The following is a 26,675-nucleotide window of genomic DNA, read 5'->3' as shown; positions in this document are numbered from 1 at the left end:
GTGGAAGGAATGCTCACTTTTCACCCTCTGACTCCACCCACCCCTGCCTCCCCCAGCAGCTGATTCCTGGGGTCCCATCTAGTGTGCTGATAGCCCCCTTCTCTGGTAATGAGCATCCCAGTGTTCAAGGAGGTGTCAGGTATCTGTGGGGCTGCGGTTTGAGAGCTGATATATACCAGATTGTTCCAGGAACACCCTGGAATAATAATAATAATAATAATAAAAGTATTAAGAGCTTACTCTGTGCCAAGCACTATACTAAGCTCTGGAGTAGATATAAGATCATCAGGTCAGACACAGTCCCTGCTCAATATGAGGCTCACAGTCTACATAGGTGGGAGAACAGGGAATGAACATACGTACAACTCTGTCCTGACCTTCCCTCCCTTGCCCCAAGGTTTTCTTCCACCCGATGACATTGCTGAGGTGGTGGGGGCGGGGGGGGAGAGACCCAGACCTCTGCCCCTTTTGGGGATCAGGAAGGACGTCGCATCCATCCCCCTCCCCTTAGTGGCGGTCCGGACCCCCCTACCGCCACCATCATTACGATGACCACCACCTCCAGATCCTGCTGCTGTGCCCCGATCCGCAGATCCATCTTCTTGCTGTGTAAAGCTCAGTGCTGCTGGGCGTCTTCCAGATCAGATAAGGTCTCTTGTTTGCTCTGGAGAAAAGCAGGGAACATGACTGGGGACTTGGGCTCCGAGTTCTAAAAAAATCACGGAATTTATTAAGCGTGTATTCTATGCCAAGCCCCAGGGTTGAGCTCTGGACACTGTAGAAAAAAGATAACCTGAGCAGATGTAGTCACCATCTTACCCAAGGTTTGCAGTTTAGGAAGGAGGGAGACCTTGTGCTTTCTCCCTATCTTACAAAGCAAGGAAACAGGCGCAGGAAGGTTTAGGGACTTGCCCAAGGTCAAACAGCAGGTCAGTTGCCGAGCTGGATAAGAACCCCCTGTTTTCAGATTCCCAATTCCCAGCTTTTCCTCTTAGTCTCCACCTCCCACCCCCTGTCTCCTGTAGCCATCCTCAGTTTTTTGCTGCCCAGAGTCTCCAGGCCCCTAGCCCTCCTTGACCAATTAAACCTCTAATTCGCTTATCTATCAAGAAGCAGGGTGGCCTACTGGAAAAAGCACAGGCCTGGGGGTCAGAAAATGTGAATTTTCATCCTGCCTCTGCCATTTGCATGTGATGAGACCTTGGACAAGTCACTTTTCTGTGCCTCAGTTTCCACATCTATAAAATGCGGGGTTCAAGACCTGTTCTTCGCCCCAAGAGACTATCTGACCTGATTATCTCAAATCTACCCCTGAGTTTAACACGGTTCTTGGCACATAGTAAGCACTTTACAAATGCCCTGATCATTATTATTATTAATCTGATTACGTGGGGTTCTCCCCTGACCCTAGGCTAAAGGCCTCTAGATGTCTCCCTTTCCTTCCCCACAACCGTCGGCTTTAAACCCCCAGTCACCTTGCTCCCTCCTACTTCACCCAGCCCACACACTTCGCTCCTCTAATGCCAACCTACTCACTGCACCTCGATCTCATCTCTCTTGCCGCTGACCTCTCAGCTGCATCCTGCCTCTGGCCTGGAATGCCTTTCTTCCTTATATCCGACAGATAATCACTCTGTCCACTTTCAAAGCCTTAATGAAGGCGCATCTGCCTTCCCTGACTAAGCCCTCCTTTCCTCTCTTCCCACTCCCTTTTGCGTCATCCTCACTTGCTCCCTTTATTCACCCTCCCCCAAACCCATGGCACTTTTATCCATATCCATCATTCATGATATTAATGTCTTGTCTCCCCCTCTAGACTGTAAGCTCATGGGCACGGAATGTGTCTGTTATATTGTTTTGTACTCTCTCAACGGCTTAGTACATTGTTCTGCACATAGTAAGTGCTCAATAAATATGATTGATTATCCTTAAGTCTCCCTTCGGTCCTTCCCTCTAGCCCAGACAGTGTCTTCTGGCCCCAGGACAACTGGGCAAGGGGTCGGGATGCCCAGCCTTCCGGCAGCTGGGGAACGAGAGGTTGGACGGGCTGGGGGGGGGGGGCAAATATTAAGCTGGGGGTGGGGCTGAGGACCCTCTCGGGCCCCCCCAGAAGCTCCAAACAGGCATCAGCCTGAGCTGGATTTGGCCAGTGATTTCTGGACACTGGCTTCCTGGCAGATTTAGGGAAGCTATGGTTTTCAAAGGCCCCTGGGAGTTTTTGTGTGGACACGGAACGCATATACGTCAGTGAGAAGCAACACCTGTTGATGCTTCTGTGTTTGTGTGGCGGGGGAGGTTGGTTTGTAAGCCTGCGTTTGCATGTGGGAACAGGAACAGATGCACGATCATATGAAAGCGAAAGGGTGCAGACGTACAAGGGTAAGTGGGAATGGATGCAGGGCACTGTACTGAGCACCTGGTCTGTGCAGAGACTGCTGGGTTCTCACTGTGGGCAGAGCACTGTTGTGGGTGCCTCCGGTTTGCAGGGCACTGTTCTGAGAGTCTCTGCTGTGGAAGATGCCATGATTACCCTCAGAGAGTTACCTTGAGAGAAGCGTCATGGCCTAGTGGTTAGAACACAGACCTGGGAGTCAGAAGGACCTGGGTTCTAATCCCAGCTCTGCCACTTGTCTGCTGCATGACTTTGGGCAAGTCACTTCATTTCTCTGGGCCTCAGTTACCTCATCTGTAAAATGGGGATTAAGACCGTGAGCCCCACAGAGGGACCTGGACCATGTTCAACTTGATTAGGTTGTATCAATCCCGGTGTTAGACCGGTGGCTGGCACAAATACCATAAAAAATAGAGAAAAATTTGCAATCTAAGGGAAACCAGCCAACCCATAATGCCGGGGAGAAGAAAGGGAGAGATAAATGATAAAAAACAAATATCCAGTAACAGATAAGTAAAAAATAAACCAGTGTGGGCACCTCTCCTGTGGAAGGGAGGGGCAGGTGGAATGGAAGGTAGCGCGGTTGTTCATTCCACCTGTCGTCACCAGGCAAAGCTGTTGTATTGCTGCTACTTCCTGATCTCATTCCCAGGATTTCCTCTCCCTGCTCTGCAGCCTGCCTTTCCCAGCCCCCTCCAGCTCCTGGAGTTTGATCTTTCGCCTGCCCAGGGGCGGGGGCTCAGAGATGCCTCCTCCCAGGGTCAGTCAGCCTGCTCCATTCCATCTCTCAGCCCCTTGAAAATGTGTTTGCTAAAATACCAGAATCCAGAGCCTACTTCTTTCTCCCTCACCCACCCGGACCCCTCTCGTCCACTTCCTTCCTTCCCTCCATTCACGCTTGGCAAGGCTGAGGGGAAAATGGAAAGAGCACAGGCCTGGGAGTCAGAGGATTGCCACTTGCCTGCTGGGTGACTTTGGGCAATTCGCTTAGCCTCTCTGGTCCTCAATTTCCTCATCTGTAAAATGGGGATAAGGTAGACTGTGAGCCCCATGTCAAATCTTGTATCTACCCCAATGTTTATCTCATAGTAAGGACATAATAAAAGCCATAATTATTATTCTGAGCTACCCAGGGCTGAGAGGAATATAATAATTGTGATATTCATTAAACGATTACTATGTGCCAAGCACTGTACTAAGCACGTGGGTAGATACCTGAGAGGCAGACCCATCCTAAATGGCCCATGCGAGTTTCACAGTCTACGTAAGAGGGAGAACAGGTATTGAATCCCCATTTTAAAGATGAAAAACTGAGGCCCAGGGAAGCCACGTGGCCTAGAGAAAAGAACACGGGCCTGGAAGTCAAAGGACCTAGGTTCTAATCCTGAGTCTTCCAGATGCTTGTTATGTGACACTGAGCAAATGACTTAATTTCTCCATGTTCAGTTCTCCTGTTCTCCCTCCTACTTAGATTATGAACCCCATGTGGGACAGGGACTGTATCCAGCCTAATTCACTTTTATCCACCTCAGCTCCTAGAACAGCGTTTGACACATAGTAAGCACTTAACAAATACCATTAAAAAAAAAGGTGAGGTAATTTGCCCAAGGTCACAGTATACAGGTGATGGAGCTGGGATTAGATTCCGGGTACTTGGGGCCTTGCTTTTCTCAGCACACCTGGCCTCCTCTCTCTCTCTCTCTCCTCCTCTGGCAAGATTTGGGACTCAAACCCCATTCTTGACTCCCCCACTGAAATGCTGTGTGTCCTTAGACAAGTTGCTTAACTTCTCTGGATCTCTGGTTCTTACCTGGAAAGGAGACACAGTTGAGTGGGAGAGGATTCAGTTTCTTTCTGGTTATTTTGCCTTTGGTTGTATTGATCTCTCTCTCTCTCTTTGCCTGTCTGTCTCTCTCTCTCTGTGTCTCTATGTCCATCCTCTCCCAGGTTATGACAGCTGGCACGAGTTGGCCAGAGCTATGGCCATTCGGAACGTCCAGCCCGAGGATCCAAACCTCCAGTTCTTTCTCCCCCAGCACCCAAACCTCAAGGTAAAGGGGTTTCCTGTTCCCCACCTTCACACAGCCCAGCTCTCCCAACCCCCTGACCTGGGGTCCTGGGTCTGGACTCCATTCCACCTCCCGGAGACTGCTCAGAACCCTCCCCCGTCCAGTCCTCTCCCTAAGCCCTCACCCCCCAATTCATTCTTCCATCCCCATGTCAGGACCTAGAAACCCCGGAAGAGAAGAGCAACCCTGCTGATGGTTTTCTGAGGTGGAACAAGCCATCCCCCTGGATTCCCAAGGTGGGTAGGCCCCGGAAGCCGCTCCTGACAGACGGATGGTCCGGACTGGACCGGACCCGGGCTGAGCCATTTCTCCTGCTGAGGGGACAGGGCCAGGGATGGGGGGGGATGGGGCAGGGGGGTCTTCATATCAGTGGCTTGGGTTGTCTGCTCAAACTGGGGCTCAATGCTCCATCCATGAGCTCCCTGGGACACACACCTCCCCCCTCCTCCGGACACCAACCAACCCCAGTCAGTGACCTGACCCACTGTTACACACTGGGGGAGACCAAGACACAATCAATCAATCAATTGTATTTATTGAACCCTTGGTCTGTGCAGAGCACCGCACCTTGCTTGGGAGAGAAAAATAGAACAAATATATTCCCTGCCCACAATGAGCTTACAGTCTAGAGGGACAGGGCCTTATCCAAGATCATTAATGATGCTCCACCCTCTGGTCCAAAGGCAAGAGGTGCCCTCAAGATGTTGTCCATGCCACCCTATCCAGTAATAAGCCCTGTCTCTTCCCTCCCCCACTGATGCCAAGCCCCCAGCCCCACCCAAGGTGTGTTTTGCTTGTGTGGGCCCGCAGCCTGATTTCTTCCAGAGAGGTTGCAGCTGGTAGAGCAGGACCAGGGGCCTGGGCATCTGGATCTGTCACTTGGGTAGTGGGCGGTAGAGGAGGAGGGCAAGGGGAAGTGGCGTGGCAGAGATCCCAGGAGCCCCAGCTGCTCAGGCCTCAGGAAAAGGGGATTCCAGTGTCCAAGCCTCAATGCGGACCCCACCCGGACGGGCGTCACCCAGACCCTGGCACTCTGAACTGACACTCTGGGAACTGGAACTCTGATCCCAGCCTCCTCTCTGGGAACTGGACCGCCAAGCCCAGGCTTCGCTCTGGCAACAGGAACTCTGAGCCCGGCTTCCAGTCTGGGAAGTGAAACTCCGAGTGTGGCCTCCATGCTGGGAACCGGAACTCCAAGCCTGGCCACCACTCTGGGAGCTGAAACTACGAACCCGGCCTCCACTCTGACAGCCAGAACCCCAAACCCGGCCTCCACTCTAGGAACCGGAGCTCCAGGCCTGGAGCTGCAACTCGGAAGCTGGCCTCGGCGTCGGGAGCAGAGGCGGCAGCTCAGTGCAGACAGAGGAGCCTTCTGAACTCTGCTCCAGGACTTCCCACACCCCGGCACAAAGCCCCCTTTCTTCCCCTCCCCGGAGCTCTCCCCCACCCAGCCCACCCCCGGGGCCCCACATTCTTTGCATCGTTGGGGCCAGCAGATGCCAGGAAGCTGGACGGGAAACACGGCTGGGTCTGCCCTGGGTGGAGGGGGGCTCGCTCCCAGCCCCCCGGCTTCTGAGAGCCGGTGCCCCCCACTACCCCAACTTTTCAACCTCATCCATGCGGGAGAGTGTCCTCTGCACCATCTCTCCCTGACCGTCCAGGTCTGCCCCTTGGGGCCGGGCACCGGTCTCAGCCCCACTTGTGGGGGAAAGGGGGCTTAGAGGGGAATCAAAACTCAAGGTGGGACCCTGAAGCACGCTCCCATCCTCCACCCCGACCAGTCCCACCTCTCTCACTCTGAAACAGACCAGGCACTCCCAAGCCAGATGACCCTCCCTCATTGTTCGCTGCTGCCCGGCTGAGACCTCCCGCCCCTTGGGACCGGCCCCTCGGTGCAAGACGGGGCGTGAGACAGGCACCTTTTGGGGTGGGGCGCAGTTCCTTCTCTCCAATGTTCCCAGCTGCTTCCCGCCCCCAGGAGGTGGGAGAAGCCCGGGAGAAGCCTGAAGAGTCGAGTTTCATCAGCAGACAGCTGTGGTGGTGGTTGGGGAGGTTCTGGTCTAAGAAGGGGGATGGGGAGGAAAGGTCAGTAATGCTCTCGCTTAATCATCACTTCCCTAGTGAGAGCGCTTCTGGTTTTGCCCCTAGGATGGGTCTGCAGATCCTGACCCATGAGGGCTCAGGTTGGACATCCGGTCAGCCCCACGGGACTGGGTTGGGCCAGCACTTGAGCTGCAGGGCTTCACCTGGCTGCCCACCTGTGCCTCCCACCTGCCTGCCCACCTGTGCCTCCCACCTGCCTGGGGCTGCCCAGGACAAGGGGACAGGAGACCAGCAGTTAGCACTGGCCATCCCCTCCCCGGTACCCATTCCCACCTAGGCCTTCTTCCACCTGTGTAGTTCCGGGGCCAGGCCAACTTGCACGTGTTTGAAGACTGGTGTGGGGGCTCCATCCGGCAGCTCAGGAGAAACCTACACTTCCCCCTCTTCCCTCACGTGAGTGACTTGCTTGGCTTGCTCCTCCTCATGGCCCTGTTACCTCCACTGCCTCAGTCTCCCCCCCATCCTCCAGTCCTGCCCCTATACTCCACTCCTTCTCTCTGGATTTTGGGGATGGCTAGGGGGTGTTCCCAGGGTTGGGGATGGGTGGCATCTCTTTCCTCACTTTCTTCTGCTCTCCCTGCTGACAGCCAGGTCTGAGTCAGAACCTTCCTGTCTGAGGTCAGCAATCAGTTCAGAGGAACCGGGGTGCAGGGTGGGTGTGTACGGAGTGAGGTCAGCGTTCCGTACAAGACTCCTGGGGTGTGCGGGTGCCTGCCCGAGCAGCACTTGTACAGAGAGTGGCCAGTGCTCTGATTAACCACAGGCATTTGAGAACTTTCTGGGTTCTCTAGAAAGCACCCGGTGTCTGTGTGGGTCTGTGTATGTGAACTCATGCAGTGTGCCCGGTGTTCCACAGAAATCAATCAGTGGAATTTATTGATTGCTTACTGCATGCAGAGCATTGTTCATGGCGCTTGGAACAGCACAATACAACAGAGTTGGCAGACATGTTCCCTTACAGTTTAAAGGGGGAAGACAGACATATATATAAAGCACCTGGTGTGTGTGTATGCCTGCAGTGTGGCCCGCATTCCTTAGAAAGCAGCACGTGGTGTTTCCATGGCCTGTGGAATCTGGACTGAACACCTCACCCTGGGCTCACCTGGGTTTGTCACCCAGCATCGCTTGGGCCCTGTCTTCTCCAGGAAGCCCCTCCTGCCTCAGCCCCAGGGACCAAGATCCGGACTCCCCTTTCCCGCCAGTCCGTTTGCCAATATAGCCCCCACCCTGAGCAGAGGTTGGGCCCTTGCCGGGCGCAGCTCAGATCTGCCCCTCATAGTCATCCCCTCGGCAGAGCCTGTTGTTCTCACCGCTGCTCAGGCCGGGGGCACCAGCCAAGTGCCCGCGGGTGCCAACTCGGCCTGTTCTGGGCCTGTCAGCCAGGAATGGGGAGTCCTGGGCCTGGGCCCGGGGAGCAGGGTGTGCTGTCACCGCTGGCTGCTGCCGCTTCCTCTCCCTGGATGGGGCTTCCGGGAGAAGGGAATTCACATCTGCCTCTGTCGCTGCCCGGTTCTCTGTCAGCCGGGTCGGATGATCACCCAAACCGTCCAGGCCGCAGAGATTCTTTCCAGCCCTTGAAATTGGCCCTACCTGATGCTTTCCCTCATCCACCTGCCTCTGGGAAACCCCAAGATCCCTTCCCCACCCTGTGACCCACCCCCCGAACCTAGTTTGTGACAGTGAGGGAGAAGAGAGGCAGAGGATACTTCCTGGCCTTGTGCCAGAGGGATACAAGGGGGCTGTGCCTGGCTGATTCTTAAGTTGAGCGATAATAATCAGAATCACCATCATAGGCCATATGCAACGCATCCTGGGTCAGCCCCCTTCCAGCCCACCAGTCAGGGCACTTAGAGGAATGGTGTACTGGTCGCCCTCCAGGGCGTCCACCAGTGTGGTTAAGGATGGATCATCCGATGCTCCTGACTCTTTCTCCAGTGACCCAGCCCAGACCATCCAACCTTCTCTGACTCTCTCCTCTCCATTCTTAACTTCCTCAGTGACCCAGAATGGACACTCAACCCTAGACCTAAGCAGTCCCCCCACCCCATGTGCTTCCCTCTGTGGGTAAAATGTCTCTAGCTAGAGGTGGTAGCGATGCTGCAGCCAGAGACCCCAGCCCAGGGGAGCTCGGAGGAGGAGCAGGAAGGCTTGGGGGTAGGCCTGGCAGGGGAGCGGGGGGCCTGTGGTCCCTCAGTTTCTCCTCAGAGCTCCCATAGCTGAAGCGCTTTAGGCACACCACATGACTGGGCAGAGAACAGACACATCCTCTCTCGCATCTCCCCTGAGGTTCCCCCACCCCACCCCGCCCCCGGTTCCACCATTTTCTTGACCTCCAGACCCGCACCACGCTGAAGAAGCTGGCGGTGGCCCCCGACTGGACAAACTACGGGCTGCGGATCTTCGGCTACCTGCACCCCTTCGCCGACGGTGAGACTCCCCCGGGCCTCCTCCGCTCTGGCTCTCCAAGTCCCCAACCCCATCTCTTCCCCGCTGGGGCTGTTGGGATCATTCTCCCACTTTATGGAGCGGGCAGACTGAGACCTAGCATGACGTGGGGAGGGGACCACAGGTTGAGTCAGAGGCCGAGGAACAGGCAGCGCTCCCCATTGCTCCGGTCTGGACTCGTGACTGAATCCTGAGGAGTCTGGGAGGCAAACGCAGGGCCACCCCCCGCCCCCTCAGAAGTGAGGTCGCTGCTGAGAGGAGGGGAAAAGTCACTCCTAGAACCTCTCTCCCCTCCTCCTCCTGCCCAGGAAGCGTCCAGTTTGCCATTGCTGCCGACAACAATGCGGAGTTCTGGCTCAGCCCTGATGACCAGGTCTCTGGCCTCCAGCTGCTGGCCACAGTGGGCAAGGTGAGAGTAATAATTGAGGTATTTGTTGAGCTTACTATTGGCAAGCACTGTACTGAGCGCTGGGGCAGACACAGGATAATCAGGTCCCAGGTGGGGCTCACAGTACAAGTAGGAGGGAGAACAGGTATCGAATCCCCATTTTGCAGATGAGGGAAGTGAGAGAAGAGAGAAGTGAAGAGACTTGCCTACTCACACAGCAGGCATGTGGTGGAGCTGGGATTAATAATAATAATGTTGGTATTTGTAAAGCACTTACTATGTGCCAAGCACTATTCTAAGCGCTGGGATAGAGACAAGGTAATCAGGTTGTCCCATGTCTCACAGTCTTTATCCCCATTTTACAGATGAGGTAACTGAGGCACGGAGCAGTTAAGTGACTTGCCCAAGGTCACACAACTGACAAGTGACAGAGCCAGGATTAAAACCCATGACTTCTGACTCCCAAGACCGGGCTTTTCCCACTGAGCCATGCTGATTAGAACACAGGTCCTCTGGCTCCAAGGCCCATGTACTTCCAGGAGGCCACACTGCTTCCAGAAGTGGGTAGACCGGCTCCAGGGCCACACCTTCTAGGCTTTGGGCATGACCCTGCCCCCTCTCATTCCCCCTGCCTTCCACTGGGGTAAACTGAGGCATGAAACAGGCTGGGGGAAGGGGTCCAGGATCCCAGACTCCTGAGGCAGGTAAAGATTTTAAGCGGTCACCTGGTCCATCCCCCTACTTTCGAGCAAATCAGTTCCTAACTACCTTCTCCCCGTTTCCCGCACCCTGCTCTGTCCCGGCCCACAGACCGGAAAGGAATGGACCGCCCCTGGAGAGTTTGGGAAGTTCTGGAATCAGGTTTCCAGGCCTGTGAGGTGAGTGGCCCCGGTACCCACCCCTGGAGACCCGTCTCCTCGCCTACAGGTCACTGACGTCGAGGAGCGACGGAGGCCCAGCCCCAAACTCACTCAACTTTGTGGGTCCCCGAGGCAGATATTGGGGTGTCTCTGGGCGCCCTCTGGTGGCTAGTGCTGCTATAGTGGGAGTAATGAGCAGCATCTAATAAAAATAATAATAATGTTGGTATTTGTTAAGTGCTTACTACGTGCAGAGCACTGTTCTAAGCGCTGGGGTAGATACAGGGGAATGAGATTGTCCCACGTGAGGCTCACAGTCTTCATCCCCATTTTACAGATGAGGGAACTGAGGCACAGAGAAGTGAAGTGACTCGCCCACAGTCACACAGCTGACAAGGGGCAGAGTGGGTATTCGAACCCATGAATAATTGTGGTATTTGTTAAGCACTTGCTATGTGCCAGGCACTGTCCTAAGCCCTGGGGTGAATACAAGAAGATCAAGTTGGACACAGTCCCTGTCCTACATGGGGCTCACAGTCTCAATCCCCATTTTCCAGATGAGGTAACTGAGGCACTGAGGAAATGAAGTGACTTGCCCAAGGTCACCCAGGTGACAAGTGGCAGAGCGGGGATTAGAACCCATCACCTTCTGATTCCCAGGGCCACGCGCTATCCCCTGTGCCACTGTTTCTGTGCCCAGCTCCTTGCTAAACGTTCAGATATATACAAGGTAATTAGATTGGATCCAGTCGCCCTGTCCTACGTGGGGCTCACAGTCGAAGGAAGGAAGGAGACTGGGCATTGAATCCCATTTTACAGATGAAGAAAATGAGGTTCAGTGAAGTGACTTGCCCAAAGCCACATAGCAGGCAAGTGGCAGAGCTGGGGTTAGAACCCGAGTCTCTTGACTCTACCCACTCAACCACGCTGCTTGACCGTCCCATAGTGCTTTCACAGCGCCCATCTCATTGATCCTCCCATTATCTTCGCGGGGTAGGGAGGCAGGCGTTTTACACATGAGGATCCTTGGGCCGAGAAAGGCTAAGTGACTTGCCCAAGATCACAAAACAAGCCAGGAAAGACGGGAAAAGGCAGTAAAGTCCCATCACAGGCCTCAAAGGCTGGTCCGGGTGGGGAGGCAGAAGGAGAGGAGGAGGAATAGTGGCTGTGGGGGAGATACAGTGGAGGAGGAGAAGAAAAGGGGCCCTCTCTCATACTCCTCCTCTCCTCACACTCCTCCTCGGCCCAGCCTTCTGGCTTCTCACAGGTACTACTTTGAGATACTGCACAAGCAAGATCATCAGGGGACGGACCACGTGGAAGTGGCGGTGAGTGTCCCTTACAGCTGACCCCTCCCTCAAGGGCTCCCTGTTTCCTGAGTTCCCCCACCCCCCTCTCCTGCCACACCCTCAGCCCCCCCGCTCTCCTCTTCCAGTGGCGCCAGAATCTCCCCGGAGCCTCCTTCTCCATTATCGACTCCTCGGCCCTATCGCTCTTCGCAAGTGAGTCTCCCCGCCAGCTGGAGTTCAGGCAGGATTCGGGGGGTGGGGCGCCCCGGCAGGGAGGTTGAGGGGCTGGAGGTGTCTGGAGAGAGTCCAGAGCCAAAATGGGGCGAGGGGGAGCAGCCAAACTATGAGGAGGGGAGGAAAGGAAGCAGGTGAGGTCAGGGGCGCCTGCCAGCTATCGGACATATGTATTGAATACTGATTGTGTGCAGAGAGCTGTACTAAGCACTTAGGAGAGTCTGATATAACGGATTTGGTAGACACGTTCATTGCCCACAAGGAACTGGAGGTAGGAGAGTCGAGGGGCCCTCGGGCCAGAGAAGGCCAGACCCGGGCCCCATCTGGTAGCTGGCGTGAGCCAGGGCACTGTCTAGTAGCCAGACCTGTGGGCAGAAGAGGGGAGTCGGGCTGCAGGGGGCTGTGGTCAGTTAGGGGGTGGGGGGGGGGTGGGAGAGTTGGGGACACTGGAGTCCCCCCACCCAGGCCTGCAGGGGGATGAACTAGAGAGCCAGTTGGACCCCCACCCCAGGGGCACCCAGAGCCATGATCCCTGACCCACACCTCCTCGACCCTGTCTCCCCGTGGCCAGATGAGACTCTCCTCGGGATGAATGAGGTGGCCCACATCCCACAGACGGTGGCCAGCCACGTGGTCGCCCCCGGCCCCCTTCCCGGTGACCAGATGCACCCGGCCGACATGCTCCGGCCGGACCCTCGGGACTTCCTGTACAGGAGTAAGCTCGGGCCGCCCCGCCCTCACAGCCCTCCTCCGGGGCGGGGGTGGGAGGGGGCCCATAGGTGCCGGGAGACCCCTCCCCCGACCGGCATGGCAGCCCCGTCTCCCCCTCGGCTCCCCCAGGGCCGCTGGTTCCCCGCTCTCAGCTCCGACGCATCCTGCCCCAGTGTGCTTACAAGCCCAGCTACCTTGTGAGCGGCTTCCCCCTGCAGCGCTACCAGGGGCTCCAATTCGTAAGTGTCCAATGTCCCCCGCGGCCCAGCAAGGGGAGGTGAGGGGGGCCTCCAGCTTCCCCCAACCTCCAAGCCCCAGAAGCTGTGGCCAGCCCCCCATCCCTCTCCCAAAAATCAATCCCTCCAGCCTGCTCCCCTTAGGCCAACTGGCGGTGCCCGTGTTTTACTCAGGCTTGCCAGTAGCCGCCAGCCCACGGCGAGTCTGGTGATTTCCGAGGCAGCACCTGGGTGGCACTCCCAAAATCTACCACTCCCTGCCCATCTAGAGCAGATGAAATGAACAATCATTCTCCTCTTTGCCCCTTTTCCTTGCTCCCCTCGGGGCCAGGCGTCTCTTGGTGGGTCTGGAGTGGAAGCTCCCAGCTGATGGGCCGATTCACCCCCACCCCCCAACCCTCCACTCAGGTCCACCTGTCCTTCGTCTACCCCAATGATTACACCCGCCTGAGTCACATGGACACCCAAAACAAGTGCTTCTACCAGGAGAATGCCTACTTCCTGGACAGGTGCGTCTCCTGACCCTCCGCCCCATCATCTAACTCCCTCCCCTAGACCCTGAGGCTGAGGACCTACTGGAGTCAGGGAGGGAGAGAGAGAGAAGTCTCTATTGCGGCAGGTGGGATTTAAGTTAAATGGGGGGGCTGAGCTCGAGCGGGTGACAGAGAATGGGGAAAGAACTTCCAGAAGGGGCTCCTATTGTCTGGTAGCTGTTGGTGACCCAGTGGTCCGCAGGACCCAAGACTGGGCTGAGGTCCCCTAACCCGGGGCCCTTCCCCCCGCCGGGCGATTACAAGCTGGGGCATCCGGGCAGAGACAGGGTAGCCAGCTCTGGGCCCTGTTTGTCCCTGACAGACCCCCTGATTCGGCTCTCCTGGCCCTTCCCCTTCCTGAAGGTTTGGCTTCCGGAAGTTCATCAAGCTCGACGAGCCTGTGAGGCGGGGGCTGGAGCCCTGGAAGGGACCGGAGCGGCCAGGTAGACCCCTCTCCCCTAGGCTCTGTGATCTTCATTCTCTCTTGTGGATACCCGCAGTCTCCCCCATCCCCACGGTCCCCCTTGGCCCCATCCCTCCATCCCTCTGGGCTCCCCCATCCTCCTGATCCCTATGTCCACCTCTACCAGTGATCTCCGCCACCCTCATGGTCTCCTCCCACCACGTCCCTTTGTCTCCCCCATCCTGTCGTTCCCCATGTCCCCTCTCCAACATCCCCACCGATCTTTACGCTGTGCCCTTTATAGAAGCAGAGGACGAGCTTCTTGGAGACCCTCAATATGGCGAGCAGCCAGAGGAGACCACCAACCCCAGCAGCCAGACCCCCAGGGCCCCACAGAACAGCTCGACACCCGGGCCGGATGTCCCCGCCGCCCCCCTCAGGAGTAGGCGGAAGCTCTTGTCCTCTCGGCAAGGGACCTCGAACTCCTCTCTGCACCCCTTAGAACCCAGAGCCCCTCTACAGGCGTGGCATAGGGAGGGGCGGCAGCGGCAGCCTCCCAGTCAGCAGCCCGCCCACAGACAGACCTTCCCCACTCCCACGTCCACCAGGGCCGCGGGACTTCCCCCGGAACCCGGGCGCACCACTCTGGAGCGGGCCCAGTGGCTGAACAAGGTGGCCTCATACATTGAGGAGCAGCGGAGGGGAGACAGCGTCCGAGATCCCTGGGCCGCGGCGGGGGGCGGGGGTGGGAGGGCCGCCCCGGAGGGGGGCCTCGAGGACATGGAGGAGGAGGATGAGGAGGAGGAGGCAGACGAGGAGGGAGAGGACTTGGAGTACATGCCCATATTCGACCCGGCGGTGAGCTGGGCCCAGACTTTCAACGTGAGGCCACTGGACTTCCAGGCGCAGCGCTCCGACTGGATCGATCTCAACTGTAACACGTCGGGAAACGTGCTGTTGCCCGAGCAGGAGGCCCTGGAGGTGGCCCGTGTCTTCCTGAGGAAGCTCAGCCAGAGGACCCGGGGGTAAAGTTGAGGGGGTGGGGCGGGGTGGCTGGGAATCGGGTGCAGGCATGCCACAACATTAGCCCTCGCCGGAACCGCACACGTTGAGACAAGGTGCATGGAGCCCTCCGTGTCCCTCCCCTTTCCTCCTATCACTCTGTATCTCTCCGTATCCTTCCTTATCCCTCTGTATCCTTCTCCAGTCCTGTTTCTCTTTCCATCCCTCTGTATCCCTCCCCAGTCCTCTGTTTCCCTCTCCATCCCTCAGTATCCCCCTCCAATCCTCTGTATCCCTCCCTATCCTCCTGTATCTTTCTGAATCCCTCTCCATTCCCTTGCATCCTTCTGAACCTCTCCATCCCTCTGAATCCCTCCCTATCCCTGTATCCTGCGATTGGAACCATGGGTCATCACGCTTCCCCGCCCCCAGGGCTTTATGGGCGAATAGGTAGGCAACCTGTTGTGATTCTTAGCCCCTTCCCGTCCGACCCCACAGGCGGTACCAGCTGCAGCGCATTGTGAACGTGGAGAAGCGACAGGACCAGCTGCGGGGAGGGCGCTATCTGCTGGAACTGGAGCTTCTAGAGCGCAGCGGCGTGGGCGAGAGCCGGCCGGTGCGGCTCTCAGAGTTCATCTTCGCCCGCAGTTGGCAGGGGCCCGGCAAGGCCGACCAGCCGGAGGGGCGCAGCAGGCGGGCCCTGGCAAGGGGGCGGTGGCATGGGAGGCCGCACCATCCGTTGGACTCGGGCCCCCCGGAGCCCCAGCTCTGCTGGCCCCAGGGCTTCTCCTGGAACCACCAGGCGGTCGTGCACTTCATCGTGCCCGGTAGGACGGGGGTGAGAATGGGCTCATGGGATTGGGGTAGGAGCTGTGCTCACTGGACACCGGGGTTGGAGAGGGGAGAGTAGGGGATGGAAAGGAATTGTCTATCCTTGGTCACTGGGGGAGAGTCAAGGGTGGAGAGGAGAGAGTCGGGGGTGGTTGGTCCTTTCCCAGCTATGGCGAGGGGCGTCCAGGAGGGTAATTGATGCCCCGTTCTCCCAAGCTGGAAACAGTCCTGGGCCCGTTAGACTGCGGAGCTGGCATGGATTAGCAAAGCTCAGGTTCTGTTGCCCTTAGGACGAGTAGGTGGAGAGTGTTGTTTGGGGGTGAGGGCAGAGGGGATGGAGCGGCAGTCAGGAGGGTCCTAAGAGGCCCTGGTGATGGGAATGGACCCATCAGAGCTTCGGTAAGAGTGGGTGCCTACCTTCAGTAAGGGAGAAGAAGGATGTGGAGGAAGATGAGGAGGAGGAGCCTGGCAGTGATGCCCTCCTTGCCCCGAGGCTGCCAGGGGTAGCAAGCAGACAGGCTCAGGGCTCCCAGCTCACCGACCCCGCTCTCCCGCCCGCAGTGAAGAACCAGGCACGGTGGGTGGAGCAGTTTATCCGTGACATGGAGGAGCTGACCTGGGTCACCAGGGACCCCCACATCAACGTCATCCTCACCGACTACAGCAGCGACGACATGGATGTGGAGGCGGCCCTCCAGAGGTCCCACCTGCGCAGGTGGGGGCGAGGGCGGGGGTCTTCCTGCTGCCCCCTCTGCACCGCCGTCCCCGTCTTGTTCCGCTGTCGCCCTTGTCCGTCTCCGCCGACTGTCCTCGTCTGTTTCTGCCACTTCTATCTGGTTCCTCCACTCCCTCGACCAGTTCCAGCGCTCCCCGGCCTGGTTCTGCCACTCCCCATCCAGTTCTGCTACTCCCGTCAGGCTCTGCTGCTCCCCCTGTCCAGTTCCACCGCTCCCCTGACCCGTTCTACCTCTCCTCCCGCTCCGGTTCCTCCACTACCCCGACCGGTTTCGGTGCTCCCCCACCTGATTCTGTCTCTCCCCTTGTCCGGTTCTGCCACGCCCCCACCTGATTCTGCTGCTCCCCCTTTCCGGTTCCACGGCTCCCCCTATCCAGTAGGCCAGCCTCCCGACCCAGCGGGGACCCCGACAGCTGACTCTTCCCTCCCCTACCCCACCTCCAGTTACCAGTACCTGAAGCTGACGGGAAACTTCGAGCGGTCGGCAGGGCTGCAGGCTGGCGTGGATCTGGTCAAGGTAAAGACTCTTGGGACAGTGGGTGGGAATCCTGCCCATCACATTCATCCTTACTTATTGAGCCCCCCCGAGCCTAGCTGTTCTGGGGACCCACCACGATCAGAAAACCGTTCTGCATGCCTACTATGAGCCGAATGCTGTACTGAGCACCTAATTTTGAGCAGAGTGCTGTACTGGGGCCTGTTGGGAGCAGAATTGTGTATTGAGCGTCTGCTGTGTACAGAGTCCTATTCTGGGGTCTCGGGAACCTAAAATTGAAGGGAAGGGCCCGGACCTGCCCTCAAAGACCTCACAGGGAGTGGAGCGGAGGCAGAAAAGATATGAGATTTGGGGGCTGTGGCGTGGGGGACTAGGGGAGATACAACGGCTTGCATATGTTCGCACACATGCATACATACACATACACACACATGGAAGGGCCTCCTTGCTTCCGTCCCAGTCTGACCCCACGGGTCTGGTCCTCCCCACTCCCAGGACCCCCACAGCATCATCTTCCTATGTGACCTCCACATCCGGTTCCCAGCCGGGATCACGGACACGATCCGGAAGCACTGCGTGGAGGGCCGGATGGCTTTCGCCCCCATGGTGATGCGCCTGGACTGTGGGGCCACCCCACACTGGCCTGAGGGTGAGCAGACACCCACCCATCCACTCCCTGCCCCCTGCATCTGAGAGGAGGGGGCCCAGAGGCTCAGGAGAGCCCCCAAGTCCCCTGGGCTGTGGTGGGCCACCTCACCTCCCCTGCTTGGATCTAGTGGGTTGCCCCCCACAACCCCCAGACCACTCTCCAAAGAGGAACCGGCCTTCCCGGGGGTTGCTGGGCCATTCCTCTGCGGCCACCTCCCCTCCTGGGACCCCCTCCTCCACGAGGCCCACCCTGACAGGCCCCTTTTCCTGACCCAGGCTACTGGGAGGTGAACGGCTTTGGCCTTCTTGGCATCTACAAGTCGGACCTGGACAAGGTCGGGGGCATGAACACCAGAGAGTTCCGAGATCGCTGGGGCGGGGAGGACTGGGAGCTTCTGGACAGGTACTGCCCAGGCCTGGCTGGGGGAGGGACTGGAAGCGGAGCTGGGTGTGGGGACCGGTGGGAGACCCAGCTTCCCGCAGGACTGGAGGATGAACACCAGGGAGTTCCGAGACCTCTGGGGTTGGGACAACTGGGAGCTCCCGGACCAGTCAGTCGCCCCTCTGTGGGGTTGGGAGGTGGGCTAGGGCATGAACGCTAAGGTGTTCCGGAATCACTGGAACGGGGAGGATTTGGAGTTCCTGGACAGGTGCTACCTGGGCAGGGCCGGGGGTGGAACGGGGGTACGGACACCGGGGAGTTGTGGGAGCGCTGGGGCGGGGAGGACTGGTAGTTCCTGACCGGGTCGTGCCCGGTACCAGCTCCTCCTTCTCTCCACCCTCCCTGCCCGCCCGCCCGCCCCCGACAGGATCCTGCAGGCCGGCCTGGAGGTGGAGCGCCTGGCCCTGCGTAATTTTTTCCACCGCTTCCACTCCAAGCGCGGCATGTGGAACCGCCGCCAGATGAGGACACCTTGACCCGCAGGACCAACCCTGACCGCCCGCTGCCCAGGGCCCTGCCCCTGCATCCGCGGCCCCAGCCACGGGGCGTCAATGGAGATGGAGAGACGGGGGGCCGGAGCCGACCATCTCTGGACCACCGCCGGCCCTGAACCCACCCTCCCGGGCAGGGAGGAAGGAAAAAAGGGGTGGGGAGTGGCCTCCAGGCCCCGGAGACCAGGTGACGAGGAAGAGGCAAGATGAGATCTGATTGCCTGCCAGCCTGTGCCCCTCTGAGAATCCTCTGGCACCATGACAACCCCCGCATGGGGCCGGAGGGGAGGGGGAAGCTGAAACCCCTTCAACTCTGAATTTTTCCAGACATGGCATTTTTGCGGGGGACACCCGCCCGGCCTCCACTGCTTCCTGGAGGGGTTGGGTGGTGGGTCAGGGTAGGGGAGGTCATTGCTGTCCCTTGCCAGCCCTGCTCCCACCAAGGACGGAGTGCCTGGGGGCTTCAGCTGGGCCCCAACCAACCCTGCTGCCCCAGTGCTCTCGTCTCACCTCCCCCCACGGGGTCAGGCTCTGGGGGACGTGGGGGGGGGGGGTTTGTGTGTGTGTTTGTGTGTGTGTGTTTTGGGGGAGGGGTCTGGCCCAGAGTAGGAGCCAGGCAGAAGAGAGCCCTCTCTGCAATCCCACCACTCTGCCCCTGGCTGGGCCCAGGGGGGAGAAGCTGCCCAGACTGCCAGCTGACCTACCGGCCAGTGATACCAGCGTGCAGAGGGGGTGTGGGATCACAGCAGGGCCCACCCCGTCCCCCGGCCTCCTAAGAGCCCCTGGGCCCTGAGCCCAGGAGGCTCCCCCAGCCCAGAGGGGGACTGGACAGACAGATGAACTGACATCATTGGAGGCCGTGGCAAGGGAGAGAGAGGCTCCTTGTCCTGGCTGGCCCTACCCCCGACTCCCCTGGGGGGCTTCTGACCCTTTTTCAGCACTAACCCGATCACACCCTGGGTGTTTGGGTAGGGGTCTCATCGGCTCCCAAGCTGGGCCACTGGCTCCTCGGGAGACACTTCTAGGACTGTGAGGGTGGTCAGAGCTGGGACGGGGTGGACAGAGCCAACCCGGGGCCCGGTCTCTGCAGGCCCCTTGCTCAATCCCGATCCCTCCTTTTCCCAGTGCCCGGGGTGGCTACATCTCATCCCTGTGCCCTCTTCCCCACCACACTGCCCCAGCCTGTCTGACCCTTGGGGCTAGGAGGGGCAGAGCTAAACTGGCAGCCCCTGGTGATGAGGCTCACCCAGGCAAGATTGACCAGGGCCTCGGCAGTAGGTCTGGGGATGCCCAACCTGGCAGTTTGCTCTGACTCTCCGACCGGACCCGGTGCCTTCTGGATGTCCTCCAACCAGACCCGTTGCCTTCTGGATAGCCCTCCTGCTGGACCCACTTCCTCTGACTCTCTGGCAGAACCCAGTCAGTGCCTTTTGGACATCTCTCTAGCCAGACCCACCTCCTCTCATCCTCCACTTGGACCCCGGGCCTTCTGGGTATCTTTTCAATTGAACCCACTTCCTCTGACTCTCCAGCCAGTGCCGCCTGGGTATCTTTCTGCCTGGACCCAGTGCCTTCTGAGTATCTCTCCACCCAGATCCAGCGCCTTTTGGGTACCTCACTGATTGGACCCCCTTCCTCTGACTCTCTGGTCAGACACGATGCCTTTGGGAAATCTCTCTGGCTAGAGCTAGGCAGTGCCTCTTGGTCATCTCTCTGGCCACCTCTACTTCCTCTGGCTCTCTGGCCAGATCCAGTGCCTTCTGAGCAACTCTCTGGCCAGATCCAGTGCCTTCTGAGCGACTCTCTGGCCAATCTCAGTCGGTGCCTTCCGGCCATCCCCTCCAACAGAATGAGTACCTCGCCCAGACTCCCCTACCTCCTGGAGACCTCCCCCGTACTCCCCTCGCAGGAGGGACTCCACCCCTGTCCCTGGCTGCTCATCCCTTGGCCTTTCCCTGGCTGTTACTCATGCTACCCGCCTTAGAGGGGAGGCGGAGAGGGAGGGTGGGACGAGGATCGGGTGTGTGGGGGTTGGAGGTGTGGATTAAAGACCCGCATCTTCTTAGAATCCGTCTGCCTTGATTCTGTCAGGGTAAGGACAGGGCCGGTTTACAGCACCTTTGGTGTTTATTTCGGGGGACCAAAGCAGCCCACCCAACGGGTGTAGGTGGACAGGGATCCAGAGCTGATCAGCGCTAATCCTGCCCTTCCCTGGAGGGGCTCAGAGGCTAAGTGGGATGGGCACTGTTTAGGGGAGGGTGCCAACAGGTGGGGCTGGGGGCTTGGCTGGGAGGTGTTCCGGAGATCTTCCTCTCTCAGAAGCGATGGGGCCTGGGCAGGAGGAGGGAGGCTGGAGTCCAGCCCAGAGAGATGGGAGGGACAGAAGCTGGAACCCAGGGGCGGTGGAGGCCAGGGTCAGCGGCTCTTACTGCCCCACGGAACCGGCACCTCTGTATGCCGGGGTGAGGAGGAAGGTGTCTCTGTCTCGGACAGAGAAGAGCCGAGCCCGGGCTGACGAGGAAGAGGCCTGACAACTTCAGCCCCACCACCTGAGGGGGAAGCAGGAGAGGTGGGTTCAGGGAGAGGGGAGATCCGAAGGCCCCCAGACAACTGGGGTTCAGGACCTTCCCCCTCCCCTTTCTGGAGGAGCAGTGAGGCTCCCCCACTCCCCCAAATTGCAGATAGGGAAACCGAGGCCAAGAGGGAGGAGCGTGATTGATCCCAAAACGGCCCACCTGTGCCAGGACCCCAGCCCCCACCTTGGGGAAAAGGAAGCCTCATGTCTCCCCCTCCCTCCTACCCTCAACCTTTGCTCCCACCTTGCCGCCCCTCACCTGGGCTGGGCTCAAAAGGCTCCGTGGGTGGGCCGGGCAGGGGGGAGCGTCGTCTTCTGCACCCCAAAGGCTGTGATGAAGATGTTGATGACCGCCGTGATGAAGACCAGGGCAGTGGCCACATTGTTCAGGTGGTTCAACCTCTGCTGCTTGGACACCTCATTCAGGTTCGTGCGGGCTGCGGGGAGAGGCCGGGCAGAGACCGGGGCCCCGGTGTCACCCCATTCCCTTGCCCCCAGAGGCTGGTGGTCCTTCCGACACCCAGGCCCTGTGTTCTATCTACTAGACCACGCTGCTTCTCACTCGGTGCCAGGGGTAGAAAAAAGACAACCAGATCAAATCCACTCCCACCCGGGGCTTCTAGTTTACGGGCGAGAGAGAACACCTTAGGGAAGCAGCCTGGTTTAGTGGAAAGAGCACGAGTTTAGGCGTCAGAGGTCGTGGGTTCTAATCCCGACTCCGCCGCTTGTCGGCTGTGTGATTTGGGGCAACTTCTCTGTGCCTCAGTTACCTCATCTGTAAAATGGGGATTAAGACTGAGCCCCACGTGGGACAACCTGATTACCTTGCATCTAGCCCAGAGCTTAGAACAGTGCTTGGCACATAGTAAGCGCTTAACAAATACCATTATTATTAATAGGTATCAAATCTTTTTACAGAGGAGGAACCCGAGGCCCAGAAAAGTAGTGACTTTTCCCTCTAGACTGTAAGCTCATTGAGGGCAGGAAATGTGTCAGTTTATTTTTATATTGTATTCCAAGCGCTTAGTACAGTGCTCTGCACATAGTAAGCGCTCAATAGAGAAGCAGCGTGGCTCAGGGGAAAGAGCCCGGGCTTGGGAGTCGTGGGTCATGGGTTCGAATCCCGGCTCTGCCACTCGTCAGCTGTGTGACTGTGGGCAAGTCACTTAACTTCTCTGTGCCTCAGTTACCTCATCTGTAAAATGGGGATTAACTGTGAGCCTCATGTGGGACGACCTGATGACACTGTATCTACCCCAGCGCTTAGAACATAGTAAGCACTTAACAAAAACCAACATTATTATTAAATACTATTGAATGAATGAATTCTCCCAAGAGTTTAGTACACTGCTTTGCACACAATAAGCACTCAATATTATTGCCTGACTGACTTGCCCAAGGTCACACAGCAGGCAAGTGGAGGAGCCTGGATGAGAACCCAGATCTCCTGCCTCCCAGGCCCATCTAGGGTATGTGAGGTCTGTGTGGTCCAGCCCCTCCTGGGTCCGATCGAGCCCCACAACCCCTTCGCGGGCCCGGCCCCTCACCGAGGATGATGAAGAGGACGCCCATGGCCAGCTGGAGGAGAAGGGAGACGCCGATGAGGGAGACGAGGACGGTGTAGTGCTGGGAGGCGGGCCCCTGGTCCAGCACGGCCTTCAGCTGCGTGGCGTTGGCCATGAAGAGCGCCACGTCCAGCATACTCTCTGCCACGCTCTTCTTGGTGGCGTAGTGGTTCAGGTTGATGGGCGCGTCCCTGCTAGGCCCGGGGTCTCCCGCCTGCAAGGCAGGGAGTGCCAGCCTCCTTCAGAGACAGGGACTCGCTTGCCTGCCCCCCACTCAAGCCCCTGCCCTCAGAGGAACCAATGGCAGGGGGTGAGGGACCAGGTGAGAAGCAGTGTGGCTTAGTGCAAATAATAATAATAATGTTGGTATTTGTTAAGCGCTTACTAGGTGCCGAGCACTGTTCTAAGCGCTGGGGGAGATACAGGGTAATCAGGTTGTCCCACGTGGGGCTTACACACTTTTAATCCCCATTTTACAGATGAGGGAACTGAGGCACAGAGAAGTGAAGTGACTTGCCCACAGTCACACAGCTGACAAGTGGCAGAGCCGGGAGTCGAACTCATGACCTCTGACTCCAAAGCCCAGGCTCTTTCCACTGAGCCAAAGAGCCCAGGCTTGGGAGTCAGAGTTTGTGGGTTCTAATCTAGACCCTGCCACTTGCCAGCTGTGTGACTTTGGGCAACTCACTTCAGTTACCTCATCTATAAAATGGGATGAAGACTGAGCTCCGCGTAGGACAATCTGATTACCTTGTATCTACCCCAGTGCTTAGAGCAGTGCTTGGCACATAGTAAGTGTTTAACACCATCATTCTTATCCCCAACCTGGAGTTTCCAGGTGTTCAGATTGACCCCAGGGCTGGGAGACATTCGAAGGGGGGATGACATCAAGCAGCGTGGCTCAGTGGAAAGAGCCAGTGCTTGGGAGTCAGAGGTCATGGGTTCGAATCCCCACTCTGCCACTTGTCAGCTGTGTGACTGTGGGCAAATCACTTTTCTGTGCCTCAGTTACCTCACCTGTAAAATGGGGAGTAAGAATGTGAGCGCCACGTGGGACAACCTGATAACCCTGTATAATAATAATAATAATAATAATAATGTTGGTATTCGTTAAGCGCTTACTACGTGCAGAGCACTTTTCTAAGGGCTGGGGTAGATACAGGGGAATCAGGCTGTATCTTCCCCAGCGCTTAGAACAGTGCTCTGCACAGAGTAAGCGTTTAATACAAACCACTGATTAGAGGGATTAGAAACAGTGTTGCAAAGTGGGTAGAGTACGGATCTGGTAGTCAGAAGGATCTGGGTTCCCATGCCGGCTCTACCCACTTGCCGGCTGGGTGACCTTGGGCAAGTCACTTATATTCTGTGCCTCCGTTACTTCATCTGGATAAGACTCCTAAGTCCCGTATGGGACAAGGATTGGGTCTGATTAACTTGTATCTACCGCAGCGCTTAGTATAACGCCTGGCACGAAGTAAACGCTTAGCAAATACCATAAAAAAGAAAAATGTTCTAATTGGTCGCGGTGATTCGAGAGACCGCGGTCCCCCTCTTAGCTATACCAGGGCCCGGCCTTGCTGCAAGATTCATTCAGTCGTATTTATTGAGCGCTTACTGTGTGCAAAGCGCTGTACTAAGCGCTTGAGAGATTACAATATAACAGAAAAAGACGAAGGGCCACCTTGAAACCGGGCGTCAAGTGGACGAAGAGTGGCCAGAGGCTGGTGACGGATTTTCCGCTCTGGCCTGACGAGAGGAAATGGGTTCAGCATGCAGCAGGATGGCTTGCGGTTAGACTGAGAGGAAACGGGCTGACAGGGATGGCTGTTTGGGCATCAGAAGAGGCAGCACCCGGGACAGCTGGGGGTGCTTAACAAATAGGAAATGTTCTGATCTTGGTGGAAAGGGTTAGGGTGGTGGTCCTGGGATAAGGAGGGGGTCCTTTAAGGTTCGGGACTCTGGACTCTGGGGAGGTGGGTGGGATGCGAGACCAGCCTGGCCCTTCCTTCCACGGAAGGGTGACAGAACTCAGCTCCCTCCACCCCTTTTACTTTTTCAACTTGTTAAGCGCTTACTCTGTGGCCGGCACTGTACTAAGCGCTGGGGTAGGAACAGGCCCATCAAGGTCGACCCATCCCCCAGGCGACCCACAGATTTTACAGACGAGGTAACTGAGGCACAGAGAAGTGAAGTCACTTGCCTAAAGCCACGCAGCAGACAAGGGGCAGAGCAGGGATTAGAACCTAGGTCAATCAGTCAATCGTGACTATTGAGCGCATACTCTAATCCCGGCTCTGCCACTTGTCTGCTGGGTGACCTTGGGCGAGTCACTTCACTTCTCTGTGCCTCAGTTTATTCATCTGTAAAATGGGAAGTGAGAATGTGAGCGCCACGTGGGACAGGGACTGGGTCCAACCAGATTTGTTTGCCGCCACCCTAGCGTTTAGTACAGTGCCTGACATACAGTAAACTATTAATAATGATGGTATTTGCTAAGCGCTTACTATGTGCCAGGCACCGTTCTAAGCCCTGGGGGGATACATGTTCATCAGGTTGTCCCATGTGGTGCTCACATTCTTCATACCCATTCTACAGATGAGGGAACCGAGGCCCAGAGAAGTGAAGTGACTCGCCCAAAGTCATCCAGCTGACAAGTGGCGAAGTCTGGATTAGAACCCATGACCTCTGACTCCCAAGCCCGGGCTCTTTCCACTGAGCCGCGCTGCTTCTCTTTATTAACAAATACGTTATTATTATTATTATTATTATTATTATTATTATTACCTTAGCGCTTAGACCAGTGCCTGGCACAGAGAAAACGCTTAATTCAATAGCGTAGCTCAGTGGAAAGAGCCCAGGCTTGGGAGTCACAGGTCATGGGTTCGAATCCCGTCTCCACCACTTGTCAGCTGTGGGACTGTGGGCAAGTCACTTCACTTCTCTGGGCCTCAGTTACCTCATCTGTAAAATGGGGATTAACTGTGAGCCTCACGTGGGACCACCTGATTGCCCTGTATCTACCCAAGCTCTTAGAACAGTGCTCAGCACATAGTAAGCGCTAAACAAATGCCAACATTATTATTACTATTGTTCTTGTCTGTCTCCCCCGATTAGCCTGAAAGCCCGCCAGAGGGCAGGGACTGTCTCTGTCTGTTACCGATTTGTGCATTCTAAGCGCTTAGTACAGTGCTCTGCACATAGTAAACGCTCAATAAATACTATTGAATGAATATTATTAAATATCTTTTAAATAAAAAAGGAGACCATGGTATGCAGGGTGTCGCTAGACCGCTAGAGGGCGCCCAATGATCATTCATTCATTCAGTCGTATTTATTGAGCGCTTACTGTGTGCACAGCGCTGTACTAACTGAGGCACAGAGAAGTGAAGTGACTTGCCCGAGGTCACACAGCAGACGAGTGGCAGAGCCGAGATTAGAATCCACGTCCTTCAGATTCCCAGGCTCGCGCTCTCCCCATGCTGCTTCTCTGTTAAACGAACGTTAACAGCGTGCTAAACTCTGGGGAAATAAAATTTAATGAGATCAGGCAGGTCTCTGCCCCACAAGATGTTCTCAGTCTAAGGGAGAGGTAGAACAGAATGTGTCTGTTTATTGTTGTATTGTACTTTCCCAAGCGCTTTGTAGAGTGCTGTGCATCCAGAAGTGCTCCATAAATAATAGTGGTATTTGTTAAGCGCTTACTACGTGCCAAACACTGTTCTAAGCGCTGAGGTAGATACAAGATAAGCGGGTTGTCCCATGTGGGCCTCACAGTCTTGATCCCCATTTTCCATATGAGGGAACAGAGGCACAGAAAAGTGAAGTGACTTGCCCAAAGTTACACAGCTGACAAGTGGCAGAGCCGGGATTAGAACCCACAGCCTCTGACTCCCAAGCCCGAGCTCTTTCCACTGAGCCACTCTGCTTCTCTACTATTGATACTATTGATTGATCTGCATTCAGTAGCAGGACTAAAAATAGTATTTATTAAGTACTTACTGTGTGCAACGCGTAGACACCGAGCAATGACTAGCCATAATACAAGCACATGGGACTCGGTCTATAAGGGGGGTATCCCCATTTTCTGGATGAGGAAACTGAGGCACAGAGAAATTACACAAGGCCACACAACAGGCAAGGGGCATAACCAAGATTAATGTTGGTATTTGTTAAGCGCTTACTATGTGCCGAGCACTGTTCTAAGCGCTGAGGTAGACATAGGGGAA

The 26,675-nt window shown here is 56.9% G+C and overlaps 2 protein-coding genes across 2 annotated transcripts; one reads left to right on the top strand and one right to left on the bottom strand.

Moving 5' to 3' along the window:
* The first annotated feature begins 4,345 nt into the window (after nucleotides 1–4,345).
* B4GALNT3 (beta-1,4-N-acetyl-galactosaminyltransferase 3) lies at nucleotides 4,346–20,370 on the top strand. Its single transcript, XM_029054334.2, has 19 exons — nucleotides 4,346–4,443; nucleotides 4,617–4,697; nucleotides 6,862–6,957; nucleotides 8,901–8,991; nucleotides 9,318–9,418; nucleotides 10,208–10,275; nucleotides 11,507–11,585; nucleotides 11,693–11,759; nucleotides 12,352–12,495; nucleotides 12,621–12,730; nucleotides 13,136–13,236; nucleotides 13,624–13,703; nucleotides 13,968–14,688; nucleotides 15,164–15,492; nucleotides 16,058–16,211; nucleotides 16,677–16,749; nucleotides 17,224–17,377; nucleotides 17,653–17,779; nucleotides 18,186–20,370. The coding sequence occupies exons 1-19, from the start codon at nucleotides 4,372–4,374 to the stop codon at nucleotides 18,292–18,294; spliced, it is 2,757 nt and encodes a 918-aa protein (XP_028910167.2). The 5' UTR covers nucleotides 4,346–4,371; the 3' UTR covers nucleotides 18,295–20,370.
* Nucleotides 20,371–21,149: 779 nt separating this feature from the next.
* On the bottom strand, nucleotides 21,150–22,636 carry NINJ2 (ninjurin 2). The gene is made up of 2 exons (XM_001510899.4): nucleotides 22,432–22,636; nucleotides 21,150–21,321 (listed from the first exon to the last, which is right to left on the bottom strand). Exons 1-2 carry the CDS (start codon nucleotides 22,583–22,585, stop codon nucleotides 21,155–21,157), a joined length of 321 nt encoding a protein of 106 aa, XP_001510949.3. The 5' UTR covers nucleotides 22,586–22,636; the 3' UTR covers nucleotides 21,150–21,154.
* Between the last annotated feature and the right edge of the window lie 4,039 nt (nucleotides 22,637–26,675).

The sequence above is a fragment of the Ornithorhynchus anatinus genome, chromosome X4 (assembly GCF_004115215.2).
Source record: "Ornithorhynchus anatinus isolate Pmale09 chromosome X4, mOrnAna1.pri.v4, whole genome shotgun sequence".
In the NCBI taxonomy this organism is placed as follows: Eukaryota; Metazoa; Chordata; class Mammalia; order Monotremata; family Ornithorhynchidae; genus Ornithorhynchus; species Ornithorhynchus anatinus.
This window is presented reverse-complemented; position numbering and strand designations above follow the sequence as displayed.

What these genes read in the sequence shown, in the direction of transcription:
- B4GALNT3 (XM_029054334.2), top strand. Translation starts at nt 4,372, where the DNA reads ATGGCCATTCGGAACGTCCAGCCCGAGGATCCAAACCTCCAGTTCTTT. An exon ending in GGCCCTATCGCTCTTCGCAA is followed by an intron (nt 11,760 to 12,351) that starts GTGAGTCTCCCC and finishes CCCCGTGGCCAG; the next exon opens with ATGAGACTCTCCTCGGGATG. An exon ending in CACCCCACACTGGCCTGAGG is followed by an intron (nt 17,378 to 17,652) that starts GTGAGCAGACAC and finishes TTCCTGACCCAG; the next exon opens with GCTACTGGGAGGTGAACGGC.
- NINJ2 (XM_001510899.4), bottom strand. Translation starts at nt 22,585, where the DNA reads ATGCTGGACGTGGCGCTCTTCATGGCCAACGCCACGCAGCTGAAGGCC. An exon ending in CGTCCTCTTCATCATCCTCG is followed by an intron (nt 21,322 to 22,431) that starts GTGAGGGGCCGG and finishes CTCTCCCCGCAG; the next exon opens with CCCGCACGAACCTGAATGAG.